A 13,208-nucleotide genomic window follows, 5' to 3' on the forward strand; every position below is an offset into this window, starting at 1 on the left:
TAGTTGATTGAATGATGGCTCCATATAAAATACCATTTCCTAATCCCTCGGCCCTGTGAATATGACCTTATTTGGGGAAAGACTCTTTGCAAATGTAATTTAATGAAGGATTTTGAGATTAGATCATCTTGGATTATGTAGGTGGGCCCTAAATTCAATGACAATTATTCTTATATGAGATACAAGAGAAGACATGCACACAAAAGAAAAGGCCATACAAAAATGAAGGCAGAGATTGGAGAGATGCAACCACAAGGCGAGCAATGCCTGGAACCACCAAAAGCTGGAAAAGGCAAGGAAGGAGTCTACTGTGGAGGCTTTAGAGAGATGACATCCCTGTTGATGCCTTAATTTCAACTTCTGCCCTCCGAAACTGTGAAATAATATATTTCTGTTGTTGTAAGTCACCATGTTTCGGGTAATTTGTTACAGAAGTTCCAGGAAACTAGTACAAGAGATAAAACTGGAAGTACTACATTAAATGCTGTGCACTTTCCTTCACCAGCCATTGTGGATTGGTGCCCACAAAGCTAATGCTTGGACTGATTTTGCTGTGATGTGGGCCAACCTAAGCATTATAAGTGAATAATATGTGGAGATTCTAAAGCAGGTCATGCCCTCATTTCAACAAATACATCAGGTGATTGTGGAAAAATAGAGATACTTTTTCCTTTATTAGTGGGTTTAAATGGAATTCTGACCCTAAATGAAATGTAGGCAGATCAGTTTAATTTAGATACATTACTTCCATCATTTGTGAAGACTGCCTCATTTCAGATTTTCCTTTCTTCTTTCTTCCTTCTCTCCTTCCCTCATTTCCTCTTTCTCTCTTTCCTTGAATAATTTTTAAGAGAATTAACCCGTTGTTCTGGCCTCTTGTCATTAAGCATTTAAACGAGCACTGAAAAACTGAGCCAGATTTATGTCCAACGTATGGCAACACAATATAACTTAATTTATGGCATAATAACTAAAATCTATTACTCTCCCTAAAAGTTAGTAAGATAAAGGGGAAAATAATTTCAAGTAGTAAACTCTGAATTCTTCTATATTCCTTGCTTTCTTGCTCCCCGATAAAACCCAAAGTCCCTTCATTTTCCCCTAAATTCACAGCCTGTTAATTTTGCATGCTTGAGTATGAAGACTTTGGCTTATTTTCATGACCAACAATCAATCTCACTGATTGTCTTTGGATGAGCTCTAACGGTACACTAAATTTTCATATTATACATCTAAGATATTAAATGGTTAACAAAAAGAAACTTGACAAAATGAAACACAAAACTGCTTTTGTTAGATAAATTAATAGCAATAATATTTAGAATAATGAACTCTTTATATTGGACTACTACTAGGGTGTGTGCTAAGTAATCTAAATAAATTAGTGTCACACTGATGTCATTAACTTCCAAGGCCAGTTACAACACAGATACAACAACATAAATTGTGGTTGCTTTTATCAAAAGACATGATCTCCATCTTTCTGTATCTTCTTGACAAAATATGACATTTAACTACACGAAGTGATAGAATTTTCTGCAAATGTGAAATAAAGTCAATAGTTCTAATTTTTTGCCCAGCATTTATGCTCTAATATTTTGTGAAAGGCAGTATCCATATTTCAGTCTCAAAAATAGGAAATTATTTGCTATTTAATTACCTTAATAAAATCATATTGCATATATCCAATTATTACATTAGGGATTCTCCCCTCCTATCAAAAGAACTTTATGTAGACTCCTCACAAATTTTCAAATCTTATTATGTTATATGTAAAACAAATATTCTACCTTAGTACTGACAGTATAATATTTTTATCAATTTAACAATTCTACTTTGGCAATCTTTTAGACTAATTTAGGAATACATATTTTGATAACAACACTTATAGGTTTAAGGTACTTTTAATATTCCAACTCAGCCTGAAAAGATTATTTTGTTTACTTTGAACTTGCTGAAGTACATACCTAGAGACAAGAAAAGCTATATTATGTGTAATATATTGCAATTTACTTTATATTAAGTGTCAGAAAATATAATTCATTATTTCCAGAATGGTAGGTTTCATGTTATGCTAAATAAATAATAAAAGGAAGTATATAAATTTGGAGAAAGGCACGGGAAGAAAAGAATTGACAAAATGATTTTAAAACACATCTAAGAGAATGCACAGGTAGAAATGCCTATATGTACTACAGAAGGAGTGATTGGAGACACGCTTTTTATTATAGTAGGCATATAATAAACTACAGTTATTAAAATGCAGTATGGTACTGACATAAGAACTGCAAGATTGTCAGATGGATTAATGGAACACAAAAGATTAAAACAAAATATCCTTGTGCCCTATAATAATCATATAGTATATGATATAATAAGTATAACAAAATAATGCCAAAAAAGTCTATGGGGGATTGTGTTATTACAAATGCAATGTATTCAAAAAGATTAATGAGTTAAATATATTTAGAAGAATAATATAAAAATTAAAATATCAATCCACATTTAACTGATGTTGGTAAGAATGAATTTCAAGAATATAATACCCAAAGCAATCTACAGATCTAATGCAATCCCTATCAAAATACTAGCGACATTCTTTACAGAAATAGAAAAAAAAAATCCTAAAATTTATATGGAACCACAAAAGACCCCAAATAACCAAAGCAATCCTGAGCAAAAAGAACAAAGCTGGAGGCATCACATTACCTGACTTCAAATTATACTACAAAGCTACAGTAACCAAAACAGCATGATACTGGCACAAAAACGGACATATAGACCAATGAAACAGAATAGAGAACCCAGAAATAAATCCACCCATTGCAGTTCAATTCATTTGCAACAAAGTTGCCCAGAATATATACTGGAGAAGGGACAGTCTCTTCAAAAAACGGTTCTGGGAAAACTGAATATCCACATGCAGAAAAATGAAACTAGACTGCTGTCTCTTGACATATATAAAAATCAAATCAAAATCAATTAAAGAGTAACATCTAAGTCCTAAAGCTATAAAACTACTAGAATAAAACATTGGGAAAACACTCCAGGACACTGATCTGGGCAAAGATTTCTTGAATAAGACCTCAGATGCACAGGCAACCAAAGCAAAAATGAACAAATGGGATCACATCAAACTTAAAAGCTTCTGCACAGCAAAAGAAATAATCAACAAAGAAAAGAGACGAACCACAGAATGGGAGAAAATATTTGCAGACTATCCATCTGACAAGGGATTAATACACAGAATATATAAGAAGCTCAAACAACTCAATAGGAAAAACAATCGGATTTTAAAATGGGCAAAAGATCTGAATAGATACTTCGCAAAAGAAGACGTACAAATGCCCAACAGGAATATGAAAAAATGTTTAACATCACTAATCCTCAAAGAAATACAAATTAAAACTACAATAAGATTCAACCTTACCCCAGTTAAAATGGCTTTTACCCAAAAGATAGGAAATAACAAATGTTGATGAGGATGTGGAGAAAGGGGAACCCTCCTACCCTGTTGCTTGGAATGTAAATTAGTACAGCCACCACAGAAAACAGTATGGAGGTTCCTACAAAAACTAAAAATAGAACTACCATATGATCCAGTAATCCCATTACTGGGTATATATCCAAAAGAAAGGAAAATCAGTATATTGAAGAGATATTTGTACTCCCATGCTGATTGCAGCACTATTCACAATAGCCAAAATATGGAATCAATGTAAGCATCGATCAACAAATGAATGAATAAAGAAAATGTGATACCTACACACTATAGAATATTATTCAGACATAAAAAAATAACGAAATCCTGTCATTTGTAATAACATGACAGGAACTAGAACTATAGGACATTATGTTAAGTTAAATAATCCAGGCGCAGAAAGACAAATATTACATGCTCTTACATGTGGAACTAAAAACAGTTGAATTAATGGAAATAGAAAGTATAATGATGGTTACCATCTGCTGGGAAGGCTAGTGGAAAGGGGAAATAAAGAGTGAATGGAAAATTGGTACAAAAATACAGTAAGATAAAAGGAATAAGATCTAGTGTTCAGTAGCACAATTGGGTAACTATAGTTAACAATAATTTATTATATATTTCAAAATAACTAAAAGAATGGAATTGGAATGTTACTAACACAAAGAGGTGATAAATGCTTGAGGGGATGGATAGCTCAATTACCCTAATTGATCTTTCCACATATGATTGTATCAAATTTGACATGTACACCATAAATATGTACAAGTATTCTGCATCCATAAATAATTAAAAATAAAAATTTAAAAAACTGATATGAAAAAGAGAAAATACAGTGAAAAAAAATTTTTAAATTATAAGAAAGAATAAAAACAATGGAAGAAGCTCCTACATAAATATTTGAAACAATAAAATCATCAACAACAAAAGTCCCAATACAAATGACATATTAGGTCATATTTGCAAAAGTAAGACAAACTTTAATATTCTTAAGACATAAAAAGAATGTTTATTAATAGGAACATCACAAATAATCCAATTAAAAGTAGTTTAAAAACATCAATATATAATAAGCATGGCAAACCATTCAGTCTCACAAAGGAAGAAAACTGAAGCATAAATGTGGGGTTTTTTATCCCCATCATATTGTATACAATTTTTTTTACTTTGTCTTTAATATTTTTTCCTGCCAGCAAAGGCATGTAAAACAGAGACTCACATATATAATTAGATATAGTAATGTGAATTGATGAAGCTTCTCTAGAAATCAATCTGAAAATATTTACTAAAAGTCATAAAATGATACACATCTAGAAACCAACCTAAATAAATAATTAAAATGTGATTAAAGATTCATGTGCAAGGATAATGATTACAGAAAAAGGTGGCAAGATAGCAATAATCTAAAAGTTGAAAATAGAGCATTGTTAAATAAATACTCACGTATCTGTATACAGAGATAGTATATATTTTTATTTTATTTTATAAACATCTTATATATCTCTTATATTTATTGTATTATATGTCTTTATAATTGTTTTCTTAAATATTTAATGGCATGAAAAAATGCTCATAATACAGTTGTAAGTAGAAAGAAACAGAATGCAAAACTACATGACCCTGGTATAGACACATACACACACACACACCGCGAAAAGAGACTAGAATACCAAAATATTAACAGCTGTTGTCTGGAAGTACTGCATTTATAAACCAAATGTTCATACATTTTACAAGTATATATTCTTAATCACAAATAATGAGTCAACATTTAAAAACTACTGCAAAGTATAATGATTCTTTTTAAAGGTACAAAGTGATATTCCAAAACCTCCTCCAACTCATTAAGGTGGTGGAGCCCTGATTCACATATAAAATGATGGCTTTGACATTTTATACCCCCATTGGTGAAATGAATAATACAGTGTCTTCCACCACTAGAACCAGCTTCTAAGCTATCATCTTAGAGTCATCCATTGAAACCCACCTCCCCATTGTTTCTCATAGGTCATCAAATTCATAGTCACCCACTCTGGTGCAGTAATACTTCATTATCCTATGCTTGGATTACAGTACATGTCTCTTAATGTTAATTCCTTGCCTTCCATTCTCCAACTCATCCTACTTTCCATTGTCAGATTAATCATCCTAAAATTCCAATTTCATGAAGTCATTTGTCTGCTGAAATCCTCCACTGATTCTCCATTTCCTATTGTCCTGTCTTAAACTCTCTCCTTAAGCCTTTCTAAGGGAGCTGAATATCTGTCACTTCTAATCAGATCACTCCCGCCCCTTAGATGTGCTCATTGCCATCTCTGTGCTGTTCTCACCCTATTTCATTTATTACCCTGTTCATTAACTCCAGTATGCACCAATCTATTCTTATATTTATCCCCTATAATACACATACTTATATAAACTTATATCAATGACTATTTAATAGTAAGTTTCTCAATTCCCCTCCAAGTGGCTCTTGTGAATAAAAGTCTTTGCCCCAAAAAACCAAAATGTTATGGGAGATCAGGAACTGTATTTTCCCACTAACTGCTGCACACAGCACACTACACAGAAAAGAGTTCATGAACAGTGTGCACAAAGGAGGCAGCTGGTAAAGGGTAAGAAATTCTCATTCTGTAGCTTTGGAGTCTGGTCCCATCTCACCATTTCTTAACTAGCACTTCCCTAGCCAGGTCGTGGGCTGTGCTCATTCCACATATTATTTAATTTGTTGATAAGATTTTATCTCATTGATACTTGTTTCTTTGTCTGAATACCTTTACTAACCCAAAAATAGATAAAGTATGAAATTACTTTGAACATGTGAGGTTTTCTATATATTTAAGAGTTATTATAATAACCATTATTGGTCTTGAGAGCAGTTTAATCATCATATGATAGAGAAAAAAACAGATATGCTGTCAGAGGACCTGGGCTATCACTGATTCCACCTGGTTAGGAGATCATGAACTGTTCCATTTAATCATTATGAGTTGCCACTTCTTAATCTATAAAATCAAAATAATAACTCCATCTCTCTCATAGCATTTCATTTATTCACCTACAAAAAAATCCTACATACTCATATTTTGGCCAGCACCTAAATGACAATTAGGACCAAATGATTAAAACAAAATAAACACAGACAGAGAACAGAGTTCTAGTCACAAGGAGCTCACAGACAGAGAAAGCAATATATATGTAAGCAAAAACATACAATATACTATGATAATTGCTGTATTAGATGAATTCACTGAGTCCTATGCACTTTACCCATATATGTGGAAGTCAAGAAAGATAACACTTGAGCTGTGTCTAAAGAATATTTTGAGTATTCCAGGCAGAGGGAACAAAGCGTGTTTATTTGAGGGTGAGGCCAAAGTGCAGCCCAGCAATCTTTCCATATTGCCACATTCAGAAGCTTTTCTCTTTTCCTCACAGAAGCGGACTTTTATTCACCCCACATGCCTGACTCCACTACCTCCATATTTTTATCCTCACAAGTTAACCTTGACTCCTAATTCCTATAAAACTTCGAAGTCATCACATGAATACTTCCTTAACTTCCTTTTTCCATACCTAATGATAAATCTTCATCTGCTGCCATTTTCCCCCAGCGTGGACATTTCAATACTGTTCCCCACTTGTGTCCTTGATTCCTTTCCCACTTCCCATCCCTACATCCTTCCCAGAGATGTGACTTCATCCTATATCTCATCTCTCCTCTCTGTAGTAATACCTTCTTCATTAACGACTCCTAGCCATCAGTATGTAAACATGCTTGTCTCTTCTATTAACAACCCACCCCCAACCACCCACACACACAGTTTTCCTCTTCCCCACATCCTCTTACAGATACAGTCCATCTCCTTCCCTGAACAATCTACAGAAATGATGTCTTTTTTTTTTTTTTTTTAACTTCCACTCATCCCTCAAACCACTCTGGTCTGATTTCTGCCCTCACAGCCCTATTCAAACTGGCCTTGTCCAGTTCACCAAAAAACCCCCTTGTTACATATCTTCAGTTTTCATAATACTACACACTTCCTTTGTTCTCCTCCTTTCCCCTTGATAGCATTCTTTAAAGTACTATTTATGTCCACTTCTCTTCTCAGGGTGTACCCTCTCCATTCATGGTTTTAATGATCATTTACTTGCTAACTCCCAAATCTCAGCCTCATTTCCTTTCTAAACTTCAGACCCACTGTATTATTCTTGTCCTGCTCAGGGCTCTGACCTTTATTGAGCTCATTAGAATTATTTAAAAATTTCTTTAAGCAGGAGACTGATTGAATCATGTTTGCATTTTAGAACTATTACTCATAAAGATGTAGAAAATACATTAAAGGAATAAGAAACTGGAGTCAAAGGGACTAAGAGATCTATAAGGCAAGCAAGAGAATGTGGTAGAGAATGGAATGCTGTATTATGTATCCTTACCTTGAACGGAGGACTAGAGTCACTTGGCCTTGCAGAAAAGTCAAAGGAGATGATGAGATCAACCCCCCTCTGAGGTCTCAGTATCAAGGGATACGGCAGGTTAAATGTGAGCCCACTGTCCACTACATGAATCTTTTTACTTTTGACATCCAGAGGCTCATATATTCGCTCAAATTCATCAGGATCTTAAAAACATAAAAGAAAAACTAGAATGAATTAAATGATCATTCATCAGTATTTATCATCTAAAAATGTTGGTTTCAAATTTGAAAGAATTTCATATGATTAGGCCCTCAGGCTTTGGAGACAAATAGAGCTGGGCATGAAACCAACTTTAGCAATTGTAATTATTACCTTTAAGTCTTAGTTTCTTCATCTGTAACATCAGGATAAAAGTAATTCTCAAATAAGGTTGCTGTGAGGATTTATAGGGACAACGCATGGAAAGCACTTAGCTCAGGTCCTGGTATTAACTCTAAGCTATGATCACTTTCATAGTATTATCTTACATTACGTAGGTCTTTACAGGTTTCTAAACATTTCTTCATGCATAATCTTGTTTAATTCTTACAACAGACAGGTGAGGCAGAGGACATCTGTAAATGGAGGGTGAAGCCAATGAAGAGTCATCTCGAAGGTGGCACAACTGGGAGATGGCAGACTCTGTACGGTTCCCTGGCTGCCTCCCTTGAGGGTGAGTGTGCATTCCACCACAAGGTGGGAGTTCAAGGAAATCATCCAGCCAACACACCCGGCAAATATATGTTGGCTACTACCATTCAGATATGATTCCAGATGCTGGACAAGATAGATACATGCTCTGCTCTGATAGAGCTCATATTGCGAGTATACCGCCAATAAGTAAATAAATGTATTAAGAGGGCACTTCATAACGTGATAAATGCAATGAAGAAAATGATCAAGGACACTATAATAAGGAGTAAGTAACTTCAGGTGGATGGTCAGGGGAGATGCCTCTGAGAAGAAAACCTTACACTGAAATAAGAATAATGATACGGAACAGGCCACCTAAAGATTGGGAGGGTGGGATCCAGAAGTTACCAGGGAGAGGGAGGAGCTAGAGCAAGGGTCCCAAGGCAGAATCAGGCTGGGTGTGTTTGAGGACAGCAAGGAGCCTGCAGTCTGAGGACAGTATGGGAGGAGAACAGATGAGATGGCAAGGGGTCTGAAGAAAAAGAGGACCTAGAGATCATCAATTTTATGAAAAAATAATACTGATAACACATTACTCTTCACATTTATGTGCGGTGCTCCTAATTCACTTGCCAGGAAAATAAAACATGACCAGAATTGAACTGGTTTGAATTGAACTGGATAAAATGCCATACAGCTGTTGTGCTCTGTTCCCTTGTCCACACTCTTGTTTCCTCCTGCTATTAGAAGAAGGTTGGCAAAGCTCAAGAGGGAGGCCTATGATAGTAGAATAAAGTGAAGATGGTCACACCAGATATGAATAAGGATCTCTGACTTAATACCTATGTACATACATACATGCTCAGCACACAGTAGGAACCTAGTGTATGTTAGTTTCCCTTCATATATTTCTGAGTAAGAATAATACTATAATTCTCCTATAGTCAGTTTTACTTATTAGATTTTAAGAGCATGAAATCAAAAAGGAAAGCAAATCTTTAAATTCTTCTTGTCCAATTAAATCCATAATCCTCATTATAAATAAAGGTTGAAGTAAAAACACCAGTGAGACAGTCATAATATTTTATTCAGTGTAAAGTGAAAGAATAAGACTTTGGCATAGTTATTAATATTTTAAAGAAACATTAATATCCAACGTTCTACAGTTAACAAAGTCATCTGTTTCCTTACATCTATTAAAAGTTCCCATTTCTAAAATACTGAATAACAAATAAATGTTACAAACGCTTACTAGTGATGCTTATAAATAAAGAAGAATAAATTTTATGGCTGAGGCAATTCATACGGCCCAGAATAGGTGAAGCAAAGAGGAAATTTGTGAATGACGGTCTTGAATAAAACCAAATGTGCTAAAAATAAAGCTATTTTTAAAGACAATGATAAGGTAATATGGCTAAATAATAAAGGCTGGCTGTGTCCAAGGCTAACTTATAGGGCAATAAGGAGAGAGACGAGAAATAGTTCTTTAAGTAATTATCTGTAGATCAATTCTGTTTTCTTAATAAGTATTTACAAACAGTAGTGAGAATGCACTTTGCCATCAGCCAAAATACTAGACTACCTATCACAGAACCTGGAATGTAAAGATGTAAGACTGAACTATATAAACTGTCGAGCCCAATTTTAATATTTATTCCTCTGAAATTTTTAGTTTAACAATTACATATGTGAACATCTTACACGTAAAAATATTCTTTGGCTTAAATTTATTTTTAAATATTTTACTAAAAAGTTATAATTCATTAGTTGGTTACTTATATTTATCCTAATGATGACTTCATTTATACTGAGTCTATTATGTATCAGAAATTTCATATATAAGATTTATTATTCTTATACGACTCTTACAAAGGAGACAGCCATTTTAAAGATAAGGAAACAATCTTACAAAGGAGGTAGCCATTTTAAAGATAAGGAAACTGAGGCTCACAGAGGTAAAATAAATTGTCTATTTTCAAACAGATAGTGAGAGTCAAGATTCCAAGCCAGGTTCACAAGGTCTAAGCCCTAAGCACGGTGTGACACTATTACTTTAGAAAGTGGCATGACTAACTAAGAGGGCTTGAAATGAATAGTATAAAAAATAATAACTACAAAGTGACCAGGCGCAGTGGCTCACGCCTGTTAATCCCAGCACTTTGGGAGGCCAAGGCGGGTGGATCACGAGGTGAGGAGATCGAGACCATCCTGACTAACACGGTGAAACCCTGTCTCTACTAAAAATACAAAAATTTAGCCGGGCGCGGTGGCGGGCGCCTGTAGTCCCAGCTACTCTGAGGCTGAGGCAGGAGAATGGCGTGAACTCGGGAGACGGAGCTTGCAGAGAGCCGAGATCGCGCTGCTGCACTGCAGCCTGGGCGACAGAGCAAGACTCCGTCTCAAAAATAAATAAATAAATAAATAAATAAATAAATAAATAAATAAATATAAAATAACTACAAAGTATAGAGTTTATCAGCACATAATCCTATCAATTATTAAAACCACATTAATATGTGTATTTTATCGCAATTCAACCTAACATTTAAAAACACAATAATGGGAGTATGGTAGTCCCTACTTACTTGGGGGGATATGCCACAAGACCCCCCAGTGGATGTGTGAAACTGTGCATAGTACAAATCTCTACATATACTATGTTTTTTCTTACACATGCATACCCATGATAAAGGTTAATCTATAAATTAGGCACAGTAAGAGATTAACAACAGTAAAAATAAAAGAGAACAATTATAACACTATGTCAGCATCACTACTCTTACACTTTGGGGCCATTATTAAGTAGGAAAAAAAATAGGTTACTTGAATACAGACATTGTGATACTGTGACAGTCAATCTGGTTAACTGAGATGGCCACTGAGTCACTAATGGACAGGTAGCATATGCAGCCTGGACAGAGAGATGATTTGCATCTCAGGAGGAAAGGCATGAGAGTTCATCCTGCTACTCAGAATGGCATGCAGTTTAAAACTCTGAATTATTTATTTCTGGAATTTTTATTTTTTTCAAACTGTGGTTGACAGCAGGTGACTGTGGGTAACTAAAACTGAGGAAACTGAAACCTTGAATAAGGGAGGAAGATTACTCTAATTTTACATGCAGTGATTTTCCCTAATCTAATGAAAGTATAATTATAATTCATAAATTTTTTTTGGCTTCATAAACTCAGTTTTTAAAAAAAAAATTAGCTGAAAGTGTAACCAAAAACAGATGATTTCTCTCATATTCTGTTTGGTTTGCCCCTTATCATCAGTAAACTTGTAGTATCCTTTTATCCTTTCTTAAATCCAAGAGTGAGGGCATTTGAGGGGAAAATCATGTGGACAAATTCCCAGCTTTAGTCTGTAGCTAAACACCATTGTTTCCACCTTCAAGATAAATTGATGGTAAGTAGTGTTCCTTTTATTGTTTTATTTTATTTTTAAAACAATTTTTATTTTGTAGACAAATAATAATTGCGTATATTTATGGGGTAAAATGTGATGTTTCATTACATGCATACATTGTGGAACAATCAAATCAAGCTAATTAACATATTCATAACATCAAATATTTATCACTTCTTTGTGGTAAGAACATCTAAATCCTCTCTTTTAGCTATTTTGAAATGTACATTATTATTAACTGCAGGCACCATGCTGTGCAATAGATACCCAGCACTTATTCCTCCTCTCTCACTGAAACTTTCTACCCTTTGAGCAAGGTCGCCTCTTTCTCCATCTACTGCCTCCTCCCCAAGTCCCCCCCCAGCTTCTGGTAATCCTCATCCTATTTTCTACTTCTGAGTTCAACTTTTTTAGATTGCACATAACAGTGAGATCATGTAGTGTCTGTCTCATTTCACTTAGTATAATATCCACTAAGTTCACCCATGTTGCAAAAAACAAAAAAACCAAGCCAAACCAGTAAGTAGTGTTTCCTAACTGTGTTGCAAAAAGCATAGTTATGCAAGATATAAACTGATGTCTCATATACAAAATAAGAGTGCCATGATTAAATAAGGTCATGTCTTGAGAAAGACAAAATTCAACAACTTAAAGTACTAGCCAATTACATTGCGCATTCCCTATTCTCCTTCCTATGGCTTCCACTAACAGCACTTTATATGAAAATGCTAACCAATCCTCCAAATAACTCTATAACATGGGTACCGTTGTTATTTTTATTTTATAAGTAAATTGAGGCTTATGCTACCTGACTGCCTAAGATTGCCTGCTAGTAAAGGGTCCAACTGAGATTCAAATATAAGCTAGTCTCCTTTTAAAGTACTATCCTCAAGCAGCTTTAAGTAGGACTTAAACTCAGTAGGGTATCTCATTGTATTTGAAGAAGGAGATTGAGTTGTAAATGTTCCCAAATTTATTTGAACTTAAACCCAATTTACTGTATAACATCTATTAAATGTCATAGAGTATTGGATAAATGCCGTTATGGAAGAATATCCTCCTATAATTTAAAACGTACAAGGTTTCTAAACGTGTGAATGAATTAATGCGGTTGTGGAAACATAACTCTGTTTTAGAATTATGTAACATTTCCTTAAAGCAGGTCAGCTTTGGATATTTGTAATGACCATTTTATAAATACATCACACAGATTCAATGTACAAATATT

General features: G+C 34.4%; 1 protein-coding gene across 3 annotated transcripts in view; it reads right to left on the reverse strand.

Moving 5' to 3' along the window:
- PLA2G4A (phospholipase A2 group IVA) overlaps nt 1-13,208 on the reverse strand; it is a 159,612-nt gene that overhangs the window by 15,428 nt on the left and 130,976 nt on the right. For all 3 annotated transcript variants that reach the window (XM_003815590.5, XM_063598290.1, XM_055110376.2), the window contains exon 15: nt 7,919-8,103. In XM_003815590.5, the coding sequence (XP_003815638.1) occupies nt 7,919-8,103 (185 nt within the window). The remainder of the gene's footprint in view (nt 1-7,918; nt 8,104-13,208) is intronic.

The sequence above is a fragment of the Pan paniscus genome, chromosome 1 (assembly GCF_029289425.2).
Source record: "Pan paniscus chromosome 1, NHGRI_mPanPan1-v2.0_pri, whole genome shotgun sequence".
Taxonomy (NCBI): domain Eukaryota; kingdom Metazoa; phylum Chordata; class Mammalia; order Primates; family Hominidae; genus Pan; species Pan paniscus.